The sequence below is a fragment of the Coturnix japonica genome, chromosome 1 (genome assembly GCF_001577835.2).
Source record: "Coturnix japonica isolate 7356 chromosome 1, Coturnix japonica 2.1, whole genome shotgun sequence".
NCBI lineage: Eukaryota > Metazoa > Chordata > Aves > Galliformes > Phasianidae > Coturnix > Coturnix japonica.
The window spans coordinates 90,596,307-90,616,134 of record NC_029516.1 but is presented as its reverse complement, the minus strand read 5'-3'; the positions used below and the strand labels follow the sequence as shown (position 1 = coordinate 90,616,134).

Sequence of the window (19,828 nt, the reverse complement as noted above, 5' to 3'; positions counted from 1 at the left end):
TAATTGAAAAAAAAAAAAAAAAGTGACAGAACAATGCGAGTTTAAATTATAGCCCAAATAACTTCAATTTGGTGAAGGTGAGAAAAGCACCTATCAGTAAAAGGAGGAAATTTCAAAATCCATACACTACATTCTGGCAAGGTTACTGCTGTTTCATAAGACTGGATATTAAACAATCCAGATGATCCCCACATTCCATTTGTTCATCCTTTTAAGTTTATGGAACTAAATTTCAACATGCTAGATGCACTCTACTTGCAAGGCACTACAATTCCTACTCTACTATCTCTCAAAGTATTTAGAAAACACTTATTTCAGACCATGAGTAAACTCCGTAGGCATACTTTCAACACACTACCTTTAATCTCAAATTCTACATAATCACTTATTCATAACAAGATCATGATATGTATGAAAACAGAAGTAACTCTCATCGCATAAGAATTCACTGAACAGATTTTATATATCTTGAAGTTCTAGAAATAACTTCCTGAACGCTATTACTGGGTATGGATTACTTAAATTTATTACAAAATTAAACAGATGTATTTATTTACTAAATGCAATCTAAGAGGAACAATTATAAATTCCAAAACTAAAGCAAAGAATTCTCGAGGAGAACAGAACAGTTTTAACCAAAACAATCTGTTGTTCTGCTACTGCAGACACTGCATTACAACTCAATTTTTTTTCCCCCCTTAAAATCTTTTTTTTTTTTTTTTTAAATACAGCCATTAAACTTTCAAGGCTGTTCCATTGTTTTCATAGATGAAAACAGTCTTCACATTTTCAGACTAAAATTGTTCAGTCAGTTTATAATCATATGTTCCTGCACTGAGCACATATTTCAAGTTCAAAAGGGAATAACTCTCCCTTCCACTTACCACTCTAAAATAGTGGAAGATATGCTAAAAGTCTCTAAAAATTCTAAAGGAAACAAGTCAATTTTCTTATGTTTTCCTCACCTTGCAAGAGGACTTTCTCTGGAAAATATATCACTAGATTTGTATACAGTTATTAAAAGAACAGAATCCATTGGAATTGGGACAACAGTACAATTACAAGTGGAATTATTTATGTGAAAATTACATGATATTATATTTATTTAAACATACACCAGTACAGTTTCACGTAATATTTGTATCAAAACAAATGGAAAGCCCGAACTGGCCAGACATTTTTCTTCTACCTTATAAACAAAAGTGTAAGCATCTGCCACTGAATCCTGTTTACTTCAGTTACAGGACCTTGAGATACTTGATTTAGTGAGAGGCATCCCTACCCACACACTATGTGTCTCTAAAGGCCCGTCCAACCCAATCCATTCTATTACTTATGATTTCAAGATGATAGGAGATTACCTGTATGCAACAGAAAGCACTGCAGTACCATCAGAGCAGCAAGGTCATAGGCTGTAGCAAGTGAGGATTAGCTTAAATACAACAGCTGTGGACACACAGAAAGAAGCTACTTACCATCAGAAGGTACCAGGTATGCAGGGATCTGCAAGAAGATACCCCTGCCTCCACTGCCAGCCCTTAAATGAGTTCTGGGAAGGGGTGGATCTTGGCTCCACCCCTTTCAGCCACTCAGCTGTACCTGAGCTCCCCTGGGTTGGCCCTACCTTCCCATCAGGCGATCAATCACTGCTTCAGGCCTTAACTTGCATTTCTACTACACCTACCTGCTCATTTTGGGTTCCACTTACACTGCAGAAATTACCATTATCTCCACATTCCAATTCCTTATTTATTTTCCTTACAAAATCTTGGCATTGCAACAAAATATTTCTAAGCTCCTGAACTCAAAAAAAGTGAATGCATATGACACCCATGAACTTATTCCACACTATAACCAGCATGCTCAGGAAGAGTTACAAAAAGTAATGATACAAAATAATGGCAAAGTTAGTTGAGCTTATTGAACCGAGCTAGAAGCATTTAACTTTACTGGAAGTAAGTTCAGATGACAAACCAACATTACCACATTTCTTGATATATTCCTCTCTTTTTTTTTTCTTTTTTTTTTTTTTTTAATTTTTTTTTGTATTCACAGATTTTCCACCAGAAGATGAAGGGGGTGGAAGGAAGAAAAAAAAGTGTCATGAGAGGAGGGAGCCATGCCTGTCTTCCACCATGCATGCTGTTCATAAGTTGAGAATAAACAAATGCTGCTCATGACTCATAACTACTGCTCTACAGACACAAACACCACTGTTCTGCAAAATTATGCATTTTGAACATTCAACTACTGATTCATGTATAGGGTAAGTCACTGTCTGGATTCTCTTACTAAATCAAAACAGTACTCCATTGTAAGAAGGAAATGAGGGGAATGGGGTGGTAGAGTAGGGTGCTAGATGAACAGATTGAATAAGCACTAAGGGAATGGGTCTACAGATCCACAATCTGCACAGCAGTTGTAAATACTACTTTACTGTATAGGCTGCTCCACTGTCAATCAGTTGAGAAGATTTAATTCCAGAAATTGATACAGAAAGTCTATGCAGAAACGCTACGCATCTCCCCTCTTCATTTTCTTTTTACATTATATAACTTGTATTAAAAATAGCTAAACACATGATTTCCGACTCTCCCACCCCCCACACCTAACTTCTTCCATTTAACAATTCACTTCGTATATAGCTATCTAGCTGTCAGTGGGTAAAATTTTTCTAATATTAATACAAATCTACATTTTCCAGAGAATCTTCTGTTCTTTTTATATAGCAATATAAATTTTCACTTCAAGTTAAGATTACTGACTTCTCACTGCACCACCTCCTGTCTTTGCTTTGCCTAACAGGTAATTCAAACTTTTCACTCAACGTAACTTCAAATAACAGAGGTCAAGTCAGCCTACCAATAAAAATAATTCTCTCTCGGCAACTAGCATCTGTCACCACTGTGATAAAACAACAGAATCTGCTTTCTTATAGATAAGAACAGGTAGCATGTGTTACAGCAAGACAGAAAAGACAATATACCTTTCAAGATCTAATTATGAAAGAAGTCTTACACTAAAATAGCAGTTTGCATTGCAAAGCTTAGTTTCTGCTGGGACAGTTCATACAAAATTTAGAAAAAAGGGTCCACACTAAGCTTGAATAACTAATTAAGTACATATCCTTAAAGTATTTACAGCCAACTGTTCATTTTACACCTGCAGAACAAGATGTACTGTAAATAATACAAAGCATAAGCATCCAATTGTTGTATGCTACTGTAAAGATCACACAAGCAAAAAGACATTACCAATTTGAACATGTATATACATCTGTGTGGAGGAAGTACACCATTATCTCCCTCCCCTAAAAAGGTTATTCTGCACTTCGTGTTACATGAGTAATTCTCATACTCTCTGGTTCCTTGAATAAGTTCAGGCATTTTGCTTCTTGAATTTCTCTTTTTCTACCCAACATCAGATATTAATCTAAAAGTTCCAGACAAATTCAGTTGTTCTGAATAGTTTTGTTTTGCTTTTCACAAGAGAAACAAAGTTTCTAATACTGAATAATATAATAGTGTATTGAAGGCTACCCTTAATTGGCCATAATCTCGGCCTCATTATGCAGTGATTTGGCAAGTTTAGATTCGAAGAGCCAGTTAAAGTATTTTTGTCTACCTAGAAATCCTTCCAATAATTGATTTTTCACCCTCTCTCTTCTAGTAGTTTTAAACGCCTGCATATTTTAGATACACATCCATTTTAACCGTTTTTTGCCTTTTAACTAGCTGCTAACTGGTCAAGAAACAATGAACTGTATTTTGTTAAAGCTGACACATTCAGAAGTTAATCTGCTGACATAGTTTTGGCAGCTATCCCAGTCCAGGGGAAAAAAGAACGTATGGATTGAAACTACTTTGCATTCTGGTCAGAAACGCACACTAGCAACATGACAACGAACTTTGCACTCAAAAAGATCCCTCTTTTAGAAGACTGCATAAAGGCTACAGTAAATAAAACCTCTAGTTTACCAAATTGACAGATTTGATCCGTAAAATCCCCATTCAACATTATGAAAAACAAGGTACATACAACATGGAAGAAAATATAACATCTAATAAAATGACAGCTATTCTCTTCAAGCAGCTTATTTTAACCATACACACAAAAAAAGGTTTTCACCTAAGTAACAGGATGGCTACTTTTTACTAGGATACCCACACCTTTATAAGAAAATATTTTTTTAAAAATGTGAAGACCTTAAAAGCGCTCAGTTCTAAAATATCAAAGAAAAAAATAGAGTGTAACCTACTGGAAAAAATTCTAAATATAGGCCAGTCCTAAAAAATAGGTATTAAGGATCTAATTGAATAGACAAGTTATTCCCCCCAAAAATATATATTATTACATATAAAAGCATGCCCAAAACTTAGAAATCCATTTTATTCGGAAAATGGATTAACACAAGTGTTACTCACGGTACTGTCAGCCACTGCCCTTGCAATGCTGACCCTGTTGCTTTACCTTTAAGCACAGAGTTACTCTGCTGGTAAACACTATAAATAACAATCCTGATTTAACTTGTTTGTGTTAGTATAAGCTATACTTCTCATCATTTTGGTAGTCCCTGAAGGAAGAAAGAAATATCTTCTTTTCAGCCCTGTGGAACCCAGGAGAGGTATAATGCATGTTCTAATGGATATGTGGCGCTGCTGACATCCACAGCTCTCATACTATCATCACTGTTGCAGCTCAAGAAGATACCTAAAACATTCCCTTCAGTACTTCAGTAAGAACACACTAAAAAAATCAAAGCACAAGAAAGTTAAATAAACATTACAGACTTCACTGACAACTACATAAATCCATTTGGAAGGCACATCGTGATTTCTCCAAGCCATCTGGAGAAAAAGCGTAAACATGAATATTTGTATGTGCTCTGCAGAAAGCAGCAATTGATTTTACAAACTCATGAAAATGATTGGTTTTCAGTGTCATTTGAACAGCCCTCAGATGCAGGTTTAAAGGTTCTGTTGACATTTTGAGCCTTAAGCTCTTCACACTGTCAATGGTTAAGAATTTTGCTATAATCCAATACATTCAGCTAAAGCTGAACAAATAACCTGTTGAAGTTGGTAAGCCTCACAAGCACAGCTTCACTCTTTACTTCTCACAATCTCATTCTCAAAGTCTTGGAGAAAAGTAGTGCAAGACTTAAATTATATTGCTGTATGTACTGCTAATCCAATTAACAGTGACAGACAATCACTTATGTATACCAACAATAAAGGGAATAAACAAATTTTAGTCTTATAATTTTTCTTCTCTCTTCTGTGCTAGCTGATCAGGGGACGTGTAGTCCAGAGAGCATTTCAGAGTCCTTATTTTCAGTGTGTGTGAATTAAAGCATTTACACAGCCTGTAACAGCATTCAGTACCCCTGCAAAAGACCAATTCAAAATGTTTCCATAAATAATGTTATTGCTTGCTTTTATGTCAACAGTGGTTCAATTGATAGTTTTATTTAGTTTTCGTACCAGTATTGTATGACTCTAAAAGTTACTGCAAAACAGCAAAGTCATGCTATCCCATTTCTATTTAAAAGGGAAAAAAAATATCCATAAGACAAAGAAAGGTTTATCTTACTTCAAAACTAGAAACAAAACTCAAGACTACAGCTGTCTAGCCTGACAATTCCACAGAATCACAGGATGTCTGGGATTGGAAGGGACCTCAAAAGATCAGCTAATCCAATTGCCCTGCTGGAGAAGGAGCACCTAGATCAGGTCACACAGGAACATGTCCAGGCTTTTTAAGTGAGCATTGACTCAGGACTTCATCGTTGTCTGTGTATTACCATGGAAGTGGATTTACTGCTACTGGTACCAACTTAACATTTATCTTCATAGAACGGTTTCAATTGGAGAGAATCATAAAAAATCATCTAGCCCCAGCCCCTCTGTCACCAGCAGAACAGCCAGCCACTCAATCAGCTTGACCATGATCCCATTCAACTGGTCTTAAGTGCCTCCAGAGATAGGTCAACTACAACCTCTCCAGACAACCTGTTCCAGCACCTCACATGCCCTAAGTAAAAGATTCCTTCCTAACATCTAATCTAAATCTATCCTCTATTAGTTTAATGCTATTCCCCATCCTATCGCTATCAGATTACGTAAAATGTCAGTCTCTCTCCTGCCTGTAAGTACCTCAGCCTCCTCCATGCCTCAGGAGGTTTGTTCTCCCTTTTCATTTATCAGAGACAGGTACACTCTCCTTTGATTGCCTCTTCTGCCCAATACATATAAAGAATTCCTTGCCAAGTTCAATTTCATCTGCGCCTTGGCTTTTGTGACTCCATACCTACATATCCATACAGCACCCCTATATTCTTCCTTGACAACTTATCCCTGTTTCCACTGCTTATACTTCTCCATTTTTCCCCCCTTCAGTCTGATTAGTGGGTCCTTGCTCAGCCACACCAGTTTCCTGTCTCATCTGCCTGATTTCTTATTCTGGGAGACAGAGAGCACTTGCACTCTCAAAGGCATCTTTAAAGCCCTGCCAGCTCTGTTCTGTCCCTCTGTCCCTAAAGACAGTTTCCCAAGGGATCTCATCCAGCAATTCCTTCAACAGCCTAAAGTTCACAGTCCTGATTCTACTCTTCGGCAAGCCCACATTCCTCAAGATCACAACTCCACTAGGCCATATTCACCACAGCCCAGGCTACCTCCAGTCTTAACCTCTTTTATGATATCTTCTGCACTGGTGAGCACCAGGTTCAGCAACACTCATCTCTGGTGAGTCTGTCCAATACTGGAACTAGAGCTGATGTCAATGAACTCTATCATTAAGAACCAACAGCTTGTTGGTTCTTTTCTATGGGAAGTATCAGTATTACCTAATTATACTGCAGTAGGACTAAATTTAATCCAACAAGCTATTGGATTGATTAACTACAAATCAGAACAAACATGAAAAACTGCATCACAGAATCACATGGTTTAAGACATTGATCACTGCCCATTAGAGTAACTGTGGAATCATCAAGACCAACTACTGCATTTGCATTCATCATGTTTCCAAAAAAAATAATAAATCTCTTATGATGACACAGATGAAGACCAAATTTTTTCAAATCAGACAACTGAAGAATTATCCCATTTCTGTCTGGCTAGCTTCCATACCTCCATCTTTGAGGAAGTGGTTGCACAGTATTACTAGATTCTGTCTTACCTGTCTTATTAGTTGCTAATGCGTATGTGTGATAAGAACACAGCGCACTGCAGCTGTCTTCCAACAGGTCCCAGCTCAAGCCACAAAGGAGCAGAGCACGTGGAAAAATACAGATCACACCATGAACAGGTGACTAACCCCTGAGAAAAGAACTTATGTTAGCTTGGGAATGCAAATAAATTGCCTCTAGCTTCAGCATGTCAAATAAGCTTGTGAGAAACTACTCTGTAGCCATAAGTATCCTTGCTTTCTGTGAATGACCCTGCATATCCTGATACACAACGTGTTGTCTTCCACAACCATACATACAGCCACAGTACTAAGAGAAGGCCAGAAGACATCTTGACAGCCTATATACATCCACCAGTAGATGCTGGAGGTGATCCCAGGGCAGATACTATACTGGTCAGCCACCACTGATACCAAGAGTATGGCAGAAACTTGACTGACCAGCCACCTCCACAAGTACCTGTCTACTAAAATTATGTATGTTTGCTTGGCTCTGCTACTTTCCTCAGGATCAGAAAACTTTACACAGAAGCGCAGGCACTTTTCCATTATAGATGGACAATGTACTCTTAGGAACACTGATATCTTGAAGTCTGTATTCTGATAATAAATGTGTTGTACTTGAGGGTAATCACAACCAACAAGTCACATTATTCATTCTTTGATTAGATCAGACTTTTTAAAAGAAAAAAAAAAAAGCCATGTTTTTCTGTAGACCATGTACACTACAAAATACAAAAAGGCTGAAAACAAAAGGTTTAGCACAAAAGTATTTAACCCCATGACATCATACATCAAAAATGTAGCTCAGATTATGCAGCTACACCATCCAATGTAGCTGAAAGAAAGCACTGCTTGAGGAGAGAAATTCTGCCAGTGGAAGTAGGGCAAAGCTGAGTTAATTGAATGAATCTTTGAGAAAGTAAACTGTTCCCATGCTTATTTTCCTTCTTGTAAGACATCAGGATCACAGAAGTACTTCCTCAATGTAAAGACTAAAAAAAGCAGAATTTACATAATCAAAAATAAAGCCTTGCATAAAAGTATTATAAAAGTATTTAATGAATGATTAAACTTAGACTGCAAAAATGTTTGTTTTGTAGAAAAGCATTGTCAAAAATAGCTTTTGCTTTGCTATGCATACCCCTTTCCCCCCCCCCCCCCCCCCCCCCCCCCCCCCATAAATCCATAGCAAAATTTCTACTCTCACTTTTTCCATCTTTTATAATTCCTTGTCACAGATCTGCAGCTGTTTCTAGGACAGAAATTCTCCTACCCCCTCCTCATTAAAACACTGATTTTTTTTTCCTAATCAAATGTCTACAAATATAGCTAGAAAACTCATTACACTATTTTCAGAGTTAAAAATAAGGTATTGCTGTGCAGATGGATTGTTTTAGTGCTTTACAAATACAGATATCACTTCCTTAAAACCTGCAGGTCACACGTAATAGATCCAGTGAGGCAATAAACAGTATAAAAGGTTTTCTGCAGGGCTACTTTTCACTACCAATTTTTACTAAGTGGAACATACCAAGAAATTTTACAGGATTTAATCCAGTGAACTCTACAGTCTCAAAAATAAATAAAACTTAAGTTGCATTAAAGTAATATAAATATTTACTAAATATAAAAATACTTAAATTATCTTCTGCAATAATATTTATACAATAAATGTACAATTTTCTTTTAAGCTTTCAGTCCATTCAATGACTCCAGGCATATTACATAATATAAATAGTGACAAAAGAAACAAGTATCAGAACTCCCATCCAACAGGAAACATATATATATATATATATATATATCTTCCCCTGAAAAGGAGTATTTTGTGATTTTATTTAATCCTGAATGGCTAAAAATGAAACATTTACTATCCATAGGAAAGCTTTTTTTTTTCTTCCTCACTGAAACAGTAATTTCCCCAACCAGATCTGCTCGCATTCACTTCTGTATGCAAGTAGCAAAGAAAACGTGGTACCTAACCTATAAAGGCTGCATGCACAGAAAATTCCTTCCTGAGAACTCAGAACATATTAAAGAATCTTAAGTAGCCCTAATATTTGTAAGTAAAAGAAAAAGTTAACACATCAAAATTCACTTTTAATATAAGCATCATGTAAGCAAATTACAATTCTATGTTCTCTCAACTACATCATACACTTGAAAACTGAATCTACTACTACCACCATCACATTACATGAACACCTGTAATTTTACATTCTTATGTTAAAATCTCAAAGTCTACAGTGACTTTAGGGGAACTGTACAGGAAAACATCACTTAAGAAATTTCCCACACTCTGTAACATGTGTTCTATACGTATTCCAGTTGCATAATGCAGAACTGCTCAAAGAAATATAATGCAAAGGTGCTGGGAACGATTATTTTGACTAAATGCTAAAAAGCTGTTGAACCCAATGTCCGTAGCTGCCATAAACAGGCAGAAATCCATTTCACATCTATCATTCAGACAGAATGCTTACAGACCCACAGGCATGCTCTGAATACTGAACATCCAAGGAACAATTTTGACTAGTGTCACAAAGGCACAGAACAAAACAAACAAGTAAATCACATCCCTCAAAAAAATGAGCAGAACCAAAGGGTGATTTATATATATATATATATTTTTTTTTTTTTAAACTCTGCACAGTAAGCTCCCCATCACAGCTATGCCTGAGCAGGAACATCCTAGTGACACTAGTGACGCATAACAATTAACTGCACAAGGCTCAACTTCCTCATATGCTCCTAGAGGGGGGAGGGGGGAATTTAAAAAAAATCATGGCCTTACAATAAGATTTCTGCATAACTAATAAAAACCATCATTTTTTGTCACATGTCTTGAATGTTTGTTATGTCAGAACACAACCTCAGATCTTACTTCTTCCATGCTGCTGGATTGCTGCTATGCTTTATCAGTGCTACTTCATAAACATCATAAACATGCCCACTACCTGTATGTACATGGTGTCAGAGCTTGATTTTCTATTCTTCGCTAAATTGAAATTCCCCCACACATGGGAGTTATACAACTACTGAAAGCTTCAATCAGGCCCTGAAAGCTGCAATCAGTATAACCCCTGAAACAGCGCTCTCAATTCACAAGCCTCCCATTGACTTTAGTTCCATGACCGCAGGTATGCACAATTCTGTCAGTAGAACTCACCTCACATAATATAATTTTCTTAAAATAAATTGTGAATGCTGAAGATAAACTCAGCATTCATACTACACAACAGGTACTGTATATTGGAAAAAGTCAGCATGCAGTTCTTCGTAAATCTGAAGTTAAGGTATTATTTTGCAGACACAGAATACACCAATCACTGTATTCTTCACAAAACTCAAATTACTACTGGTGATAATGTCCACTTAAGCATAATTCATCTTTAATTTCCGATACAAAATTAGATCTACATTAAAATTAAGGGACAAAAAGCAAAAACTAATAAAACCAAATTTAATTCAACTGTGAAATATGGGTGTCTGACAAAATCATTTAAGCAACTGCAAAAGTCACAATGTTCCAATTTGTTCCAATGTTCTGCATTTTTATCTTTGTAATAATAATTTTGTGCATGTAAATACAGATATAACTTAAGGCTTAATTTCCTAAGATCAACTTCAAACATGTGACAAAAACAACATTCAGGCATTCAAAAACACAGAAAATAAATAAATAAATAAATGTTTTAGATAGCCAGGCATCTGAATTTTTTATGCCTTCCTAGGAACAGCTTAGTAGGGTTTAACTGCTCTTTATAAACCTGCAGACATCTAGTCACATCAGCAGAAACTGCAACAGGTAGTAAGGAAGAAACTCCAGCAATTCATACCACATTCAGAAACAGTTTCTACTATATGCAAAACCCACCAACAAATGAGATACACTGGAATAGTAATTTCTACAAAGTATCATTCAGCAGTTTGAAAGTCACTTCTCCGTATACTTCAAGGACATTTACATGGAAAGTAGCTTAAAAGCACATCTCTTGAGGCAATCTCCTGGGACATTCTGAAAACTCACTGCATGTAATACTTTCATAAATTAATAAAGACCATCTTCAGAATAATCATGTTTCCTCCTTCTCACTACTGCAAGGCTCTACAATTACTGGTTGAAAAAGCAGCAATTCATATTTGTACTGGACATTCTCTGCTCTGCTTACACACATTCATTCTTGTATCATGATTTCAATTGACTCTGCACTTCCCACATACTCATTCCTTCGGTCTTCCTCCTTGTAATCAACCTCTTGGTTTAATTTGTTTTACTGCAGTAACTGCTCAAAAACCTCAGCCTCCACTTCACACATAAGGTAGATTTCGTGATATCAATTATAGCCCTCCCAATCCCCAGAAGAATACAGGCTTACAAACAAAGAGGTTGCTTACAGTTAGCCTGGTGCAGATCAGATTAAAATTAAAGTTTTTTTTTTTGTTTGTTTGTTTTTTTTTCTATCTAACAAATGATAAAGATAACCACTACCAAAATGCTAGAAAACAAAGTACTAGGGGAAAATGAAAACTAGGAAAGAAACTAGACAGTGTACTAAAGCCTCCGAGAAGTCCACAAATGCAGTACTTAATTCTGATCCCCTCTCAGAAGAGCAGTAGACCTCTATGGAACATATGACATCATAGAAGAGATGAGTCAAATTATTGTTTATTACACTTTCTTTACATTATTAATGTTACTGTACTCATTACTTTAAACACAACAACTAAGCAACCTAATGAGCATTTTTTTCTGGCTTCCTTCATCTTTCTGGTTAAGTCACTGACAAAGCACCGAGTAGATCAGAGTATCAAAAGGTTTAGAAACAAATTCACACAGAGATTTGTTGAGATTATAAAGAAAGATCACATAGACATAACTTGAGAAATCCCTAAATGCTGTAGAAGTAACCAACCACTCATTCTGTACTTACCCTGTTTCTTTCCACATTGTCTTTAGTCTGTCAGATCATGAGGTCACTGAGTGTATCAATTCTGATGCAGTAGTCGTGTTAATTTGAGTTGTTTAACAACTCCAAAAACAATGCTGCATTGTATTAATCCTGTTAAGTGGTTGTGAGTACATTTAACACAGCCTTTTTTTTTTTTTTTTTTTTCTTCTTTTTAACCCTCTCCTCCAGTCCCTGGATATTTAGCTTATTTTGCTTTGACTAATCAAGGTAAGAAAAAAGTCAAACAACTGGATGGTATCATTGTCACTACAATTACATCTTTTGTGCCATAGTGAAGAAGAAAATTCATGCTATACAACCAGGACAGAAAACTATTTCACAGCAAGAGACAGAATCAGCTCTTAACCTGTTCACACCCATCTACAACACATGCTAAAGGATCTTCATGCACAGCTTTATGCTTCCTTCTCAGTACTCTATCATTTTAAGCATAGGCTTTACTTCAAACAAGTCAAATTCAGCTGCAGCACGATGGTCTGTGAAATTAATGGGTTTGCAATTGCTTGCAGCTTGACTGAATATTGTGCGAAACGTTGCAGTAGTAAGAAAATTGACAGCAATGATTGTTTTTAAACTGAATTCAGACTATACTTCAAATGGTACCACTTGAGCAAAGCCATGAGGATAGAAACTCTATGAATTGCATACATGAATTCCAAGTACAAATTTCAGCTTAGAGCCGAACAATTGGTATTGTTACTTAAGCTAATATTAAACTGAATATTTATGCTGCAGTTGTAGCTAACTGGAAAAGTCATTTTGAGAAGGGAATTTTCATTCACATCCTAATATTTTATTCATGTGCTACAAGTTTATTATGTATTGCTTTGCTTATTTCTAGACTGTGAAGTTATTCATCAACCTTTGTCTGCTGTTTAGCAACACTACTCAAATAATTAGAATAGTAAATAGAAAGCTGTGTACCCTTCTAAAAGCACAATAAAAAATAGATAGAAAAATGCCTGCTTCTGCTCTCTTCTCCCCCTTTCCTTTTTCCTGAGGAAAAAAAAAAAAAAACAAAAACAAAAAAACAAAAAAAAACCATACACTACTATATCAATGAACATGTTGATGTTTTATGCTTTTTATGGAGAGCTAGTTCTTGAAGGAATGTATATAGGACATGGATGAGAGGAAATTTATTGTTGTTCCTGCCTATCATGGCTGTAAAGAAGCTGACTAGATCTCCATAATATTTAATGTAGCTTTCCAAGTTTATCTGGACAGTTTACATCCATGAACTGATGGTATCAGATCATACCTACAGCAGGGAAAGTGGTGGTATATGAGCTATGAGAATCTTAACAGATCTTCAGGTTCACTGAAATTATTTCTTCAGTTATGTTTTTAAAATACTCAATCATTCTATCTTCAGTTGGTATACTACACTAAAGACAGGTGAAGTCAAACAGATGCTTATTTCTCTTCTAAGAACTTGGAACACAAAACAACTCAGAACTTTTTCTGTTTGAAATGGTAGTAGAGTTTATATGTAGACAGAAACCATGTAATGCATTTGTAGTTGATACACTTTGTTGTCTACCTCATCACAAATTAACTTAGATGAGAGAATAAAATAATTACTTGAACTGGTCCTGCGTCGCTCTCATACAAACAAAAGCTTAAGTGAGTGGAAATTATCCACTGACTCCAAGTATGAGAGTTCTGCCACAATGCCTACAGTCATCTTCATAATTAAACAGCTGCCTTAAATATTTTATCCCACATGAAACCTTAATTTCTTATACGACCTCAGTTGTAGCCACTACTCCTGTGACATCTCATATAACAAACAACCCAAGTTTCAACACACAAAGATAAATTTTCTGTTACTTAGGGAAACACACATTTCCTGAATTGCAAAGGTACCATGAATTGATAACCTTACCCCCATCTCACGCCTTTTCATAAATGAAAGCTATTCGCCACCTGCCATTTTCAAGCAATGCTCTCACACACTCCACAGCCTCATGCAAAGCCTACTGCAGATTCCTGCACAGCACAGCAGCTTCTGCACAAGTGCAACCAGCAATGAATGCTCACAAAGAGTTACCCAAATGCAGGTTATTTAAATTAAGCTCTTGTTTAAAAAAGCTTCCTAAAAAAGAAGGCTTCTGTATGCATACACATATTCTTTGATGTTCCCTTTCCATACTATATTTAAGCAGATTTTAAAATGCTTTTGTTTTCTAAAACAATATATTAATAACATAACCTGCAAATACAAATAGCTGTAATCAGGTGACTCTCCCTGTTTACCTCTCTAGGTCACTTATTCTTTCCCTTCAAAAAAAAAATTAAGAGTCTAGCTCTCACCTCACCTACATTACATATAAAAACAGATGCATTAATTGGAGAAGGCAATCAACCAAATGATAATAAGTAATATAAAAACGTATCCCTAAAACAAAGATGTATTTTCCTATTTTAAAATCAACTCCTTTCATTTTCTTGACATCCTTTAAATACATCTAAAGTCACAAAACCACAGTACTGAGTTAAACTGAGCTTAAATGCAATAAAAAGATTCCTTTAAAGAATGCAGAATTACTGGAGCTGGACACCCACAGATTATGTGTTTTAAAACAGATACCAAAAACTGGATGATTTTAGTCATCTACCCACACTAGAAAGCACCTGAATACACTAAGGATGGAAAAAATGGGGAACAGTATGCAATTAGGTCATAATTAATATAATTAAGATAAAAATATGCTACATACCAGTATACATGGATCTAAACTATTAGACTTTAATTCCAATCTGAAGGTCCATTTATCAGGTTATGAATTTCAAGACCTACCAGAAAAAAATCAATTTCAAATGGCCAGAAACACACAGTACCTTGCAACATGCTTCTAGTGCACTGCAATTATTCTATAAAAACCAAGGCATGTTACCATAAACTGTTTAAAATATGAGATATTACCCATGTTATCTATCTAGATAACTCTGTCCCACTCTTCCAATAACCGACCTCCAAGTCACCATCACCTATGCAGTTAAAACATGCATCTTCCAAAATATCACACTAACCTGACTTCATGCTGGAATCAAATGTCAATTATGAATGTAACTGGAGGATTACTGGAGTGTGCTGGAAGGAAACCTGTAAGTAAACATGAATCATCTGGGATAGACACCTCAAAACATCAACAAAAGGGCAGACAAATACCCAATTTGTTCTCAAAATGTTTTAAGAAAAACCAGTTAAAAGCAAAAACTGGTCATAACACTACAGTAAAGCTCCTATAGATAACACCTGTGATGCTATTCAGCTTCTTACAGAAGAATACAGCTTCAACTCCATGACTACCTTATACTTCACATGATTTACAGCCACTGCAAATGCAGAAGTCTCCCTAAATAAAGCCTTTTGTATAGGACTGCACAAAACAAAGCTACATACATACATACTTCTTAAGAATCCATTCTGAAGAAACTCTGCTAGAAAACCTCAGCCAATTTATTTTCAGGCAGATACTTTGATTCTCGTATACAAGTGAAGAGAAGTTCCAAAGGCTTATAAAAAACACAGATCAAACATTACTTTTATACTTTTTTTTTTTTTTTTTTGAGGGGTGAAAAGGAGGGAAGACAGTAGACAAATTGGTTTTGTCTTGTTGTCTTGCTGCAAATATATGAAGCAACTGATAACAAAATACAATGGCTAGCTAAAGTCACAGGACAGGTTTCAGACTTCAGTTTACATCTCGAGCCATAATACCAGTTCCACTTAATCCAGCAGACATATTGTCATTGATTTTGAAAACTCGAGATTTCATATATTTCCAACATAAAAAGCAGAAAGCAGCAAGGCTCTAGGAAGCAACTACACCATGGTAAACAAGATGCACACATTGGTGTGTCTTGTGGGAATGGTCTTTATTAACAAACAGTTCCTTAAAAGCACTTGCAAAGAGAAATGCTTAATTGAAAACAAAAATGAACTCTGTATCAAAGCAGCAAAAACAGGAAACCTCAAGCACAATGACTGAATAAATACTCACCAAAACAAATACTGAGGATGAACACAAAATGGATTAAATTCTGCAAGTGAAGCAATTTACACTGCAGCATCACAAATTCTCTGTTAACACACAGTTAGTTCTTCAGGTTATGTAGAACAATAAAAGAAACAGGATTTTGCTATCTCGGAAGGTATCCATTTCATTCACTCTAAGCCAGTGTCCCCAGACACTGGTAAAAACTAATGAAGCCTACTCTTCTGAGCATCGTATCTCTATATGTAGTATAAAGGGAGAGTTTTGTTTACTGCTTATTCATTTATTTATTAAAGCACAGCTAATTAAATTTGAGCCTTTCACCCTGGACAGCTTTGAAAGGTTGAGGAAAGAAAAATCCTTTTGTTTTAGCATAATAACATTGTCAGTTAAACTCCTCCCTTGTGATGAAATTAGGAGAGGGAATATTTGGCCCTGGTAGATAATTATGACATTCATAAGCTCTCAACACAAGGGGGCTGGGAGAAGGGGCTGCTGTCAGCCACTTGTTTTTCAAACTGCTTCGATTTTCTGGAATGGAACAAACACATCACAGTTTCCTCGCCTCAGTCTTAGACAACAGCACTTCACATTGAAGAAGATTCAGTCATTTTTCATGACATCTACTGCAGCTACATACTGAAAAATACATACACTCAGCCTAATACTTCCTGTATTTTTGAAGCAAATAATCCAAATCTTATTACTGGGGTTTTCTTAACTGTCCAAATTCTTCTTTATCCCCTCTTCAACAAAAGTAAAAAAGGAAAAAATAAATCATAATTACCATATATCAAGAGGATAAGCACCCAGAACATTTGGAACAGCCTCTAAGATTATTTGAATTATCTCAAGGCATGTCAAGATTACTTGGAGGAGGTGCCAAGAAATAAAATAATACAGAAAGCAATGATAAACCCCTCACCAAGTCTGTGCTTATCTTCAAAGCAATTGCTGCAGAACATCCCTCTCCCCCTACCAACCCAAAATGCAATACCTTTCCCTACACAGATGTGCCTCCCACTTCCATTTGCTATCCCTCACTGTGCATTGAGGCTCTGTGACTATTTCCACAGCTTCTCCAAAAATCCTTCCCACCTTAAGGCAATTGTGCTCCATTCAACAGGGAAGAAATAAGTAAAATTTTAAAAAGGACTATTTCTTTTCTTTGACACTTATAACTTATTATCAGTATTAGATTTACTCAGATTTCATTCATCTCTCTACTGTATCTGTCTTGCTATCATTTCTAGAACTCTGCTTAACTGCATCTCGAATTACACTCCATTACTTAACTCCTGACATTTGCAATAGGAAGACAGTGAAACTACGCGACCTTCCCATGCTGCAGTAAACACACTTTGCAAACCAGCCTTCTGCCGTTCCTCCGTTAGAGGAACCGGGTTCCTAAAACCATTACACTAGGGTAGATTGACAGGAAGACCCAGTGATGCTTTTCCATTGCCAACCCAGCGCTAGCTGCGCTGGAAAGCCTCCGGACTGCTTCTCAATGGCTAATCTGGAAAAAAGCCGAACTCGTCCCGAGGTGGCAAAAGCAGAGAAGTATTGCTCTACAAACGGTGAGCATCCGGTGGCGTCTCACTACTTAACACCGAGACAAAATGTCTGCACGGTAGGAGGTTCGGAGACAAGTACATCGAAGGTGGGGACGGTCGCAGCTGCGGTCTGAACCCCAAACCACCCCGCTCAGGCGCAGCTCCGTGTGGAGCCGGACGGCGTCCAGCCGAGGCTCCCAGCCGCGGTCCAACACCCCCTCGACTCCCCCCCTGTCCGCCCGGCCCGGCACCCCGGAGCTCAGCGCCGGGCAGCGCCCGGGGCCGACGACCGCGCGTCGCCGTGGAGCTTTGGCTCCCCCTGCTGCCGGGAGCCGGCACGGCCCGAGGGGCGCTCCCCGCCGCTCCCACGCGGAGCTCCTCTCACACCGAGCGCGTTTCTTTTTTATTTATTTATTTTTTTAAATTATTTTCCCTGACACCTCCTCCTCCAAAAAAGAAAGAAAAAAAGAAAAAAGCCGCGAGCTGCCGCCCACCCTTCCCTCGGGCGCTGCTCTCAGGTGTTCGGCGGCTGCCGAGACCGACCAACGCTGAAACTTGCTTCAACACTTCGGAGCACAGCGAGCAGCCCTGGCAGTGGGCATCGCGCACCACGGCCGCGCTCAGCCGCCTCCTCAGGCGGGGCTGAGCCCCAGGTAACCACGCAGGTGACAGCCACCCGAGCCTCACTATTTATCTGGCATTAAAGCATCACCGCGCAGCGCCCCGCACACCTGCCCCCGGGAGCGGCTCCCTACGGCCGCCTGCCTCCCCGCAAGCACCTACAACGGAACCCACGCTGCCTCCGCCTCACGCATACGCGGATTTTAAAGCGCGATGCCACAAATGATTCCTTATTATTATTATTAATTTTCCTTAATTGGTTTAAATTCCCTCCCACATTTCTCTCCGAGAAAAAAAGAAAGCACAATCCGGTGCGGCGAAGTGCGCGGAGCGCCTCGCAGCTTTTCCCCCCTTCCTTCTCATAAGCGATTCTCTGCGCGCCTCGAAGACCGCTAGGAAAGGGAGGGGCGAGGGAATGGAACAACTTTGAGATCCGCTTGAATTCGGCTCTCGGGTGACACACCGCTTTTTCTTTCCCCTCCTTCCCCAGTTGCACGCTAAGCTGAGTGACGGAGCGCGGATACGGCGTAGCAGCGATAATTCGGCGAGGAAAAAAAAAAAAAAAAGAAAAGAAAAGAAAAAATATATAGAGATAGACAGATATACACACATACATATATAGAAAACCCTGCTCCTACCTTGCCCGCTACCGAGGAGCAATCCGAGCAGGTACAGAGGCAGGAGGCTCATGTTCAGCAGCTGACGCCGGCGGACAGTCCCAAGTTGGAGGTGCCCGCAGCCCGCACCGCACAGCGCCACCCGCCAACTGCCGCCCGCACGGCGCCGCGCCGCACTATATCGGGAGGCAGCGGCACCGAGCAGGAGGCGGGCACACGGCGGACCGCGCGGATCCCTCCGCGACACACTAAACCCAACCACCGCCGGGTGTTTCCTCCGCCGAGCTAAGTGGTGGAGGACAGTGTGCTGCCTGCTTCCTTGTCGCCGTGCTCGGTGACAGCCTGACCGCCGTGGCCCCACCGGGGCTGCTTTGGAGCCTGAGGGGCGGCGGATAGATGTGGGCAGCCCGCACGGTGAGCCGTGCCATGCCGCCCTCGGCGCTACCGCTCGGAGGCGGCGCGCTGCGGGACACTGTGTGGCTGGCTGCATCTCGCCGCCGTGTTTTCAGAGCGTTGTACGGTCTGCTGGCCCTCCACGTATTGAGTTTTATTAGTACGGAGGAGGAGAATGCCCCTGCTATTCACGGCTGTGTGATGCCCCTGCTGTGTGTGGGAAAGGAAGCCAACGGAAAGTAACTCGCTTACCTTTACTGTACTTCAGTGCTGTCTGGCTGAGAATCTTACTTGGTAACAAATAAAACCCCGCTTTCAAGTAAGGAGATGGATTTCCATCCAGAGGTAATTCTTTGCCTCGCATTAATTAAGCCGTGGTCTCCAGAGCAGCCTCTATAAATTTGCAGCCGTGCCACCTGTGTGATAACGTGAGAGGAGACAGAAGTGGATTTATATTAATGTCGAGCGGT

General features: G+C 38.7%; 1 protein-coding gene across 1 annotated transcript in view; it reads right to left on the bottom strand.

Moving 5' to 3' along the window:
* NCAM2 (neural cell adhesion molecule 2) overlaps nucleotides 1–19,462 on the bottom strand; it is a 244,274-nt gene extending 224,812 nt beyond the window's left edge. The window contains 2 exon segments of the mRNA XM_015880697.2: nucleotides 18,987–19,222; nucleotides 19,224–19,462. Of these exon segments, the coding sequence (XP_015736183.2) occupies nucleotides 18,987–19,222; nucleotides 19,224–19,393 (406 nt within the window). The 5' untranslated portion in view covers nucleotides 19,394–19,462.
* Between the last annotated feature and the right edge of the window lie 366 nt (nucleotides 19,463–19,828).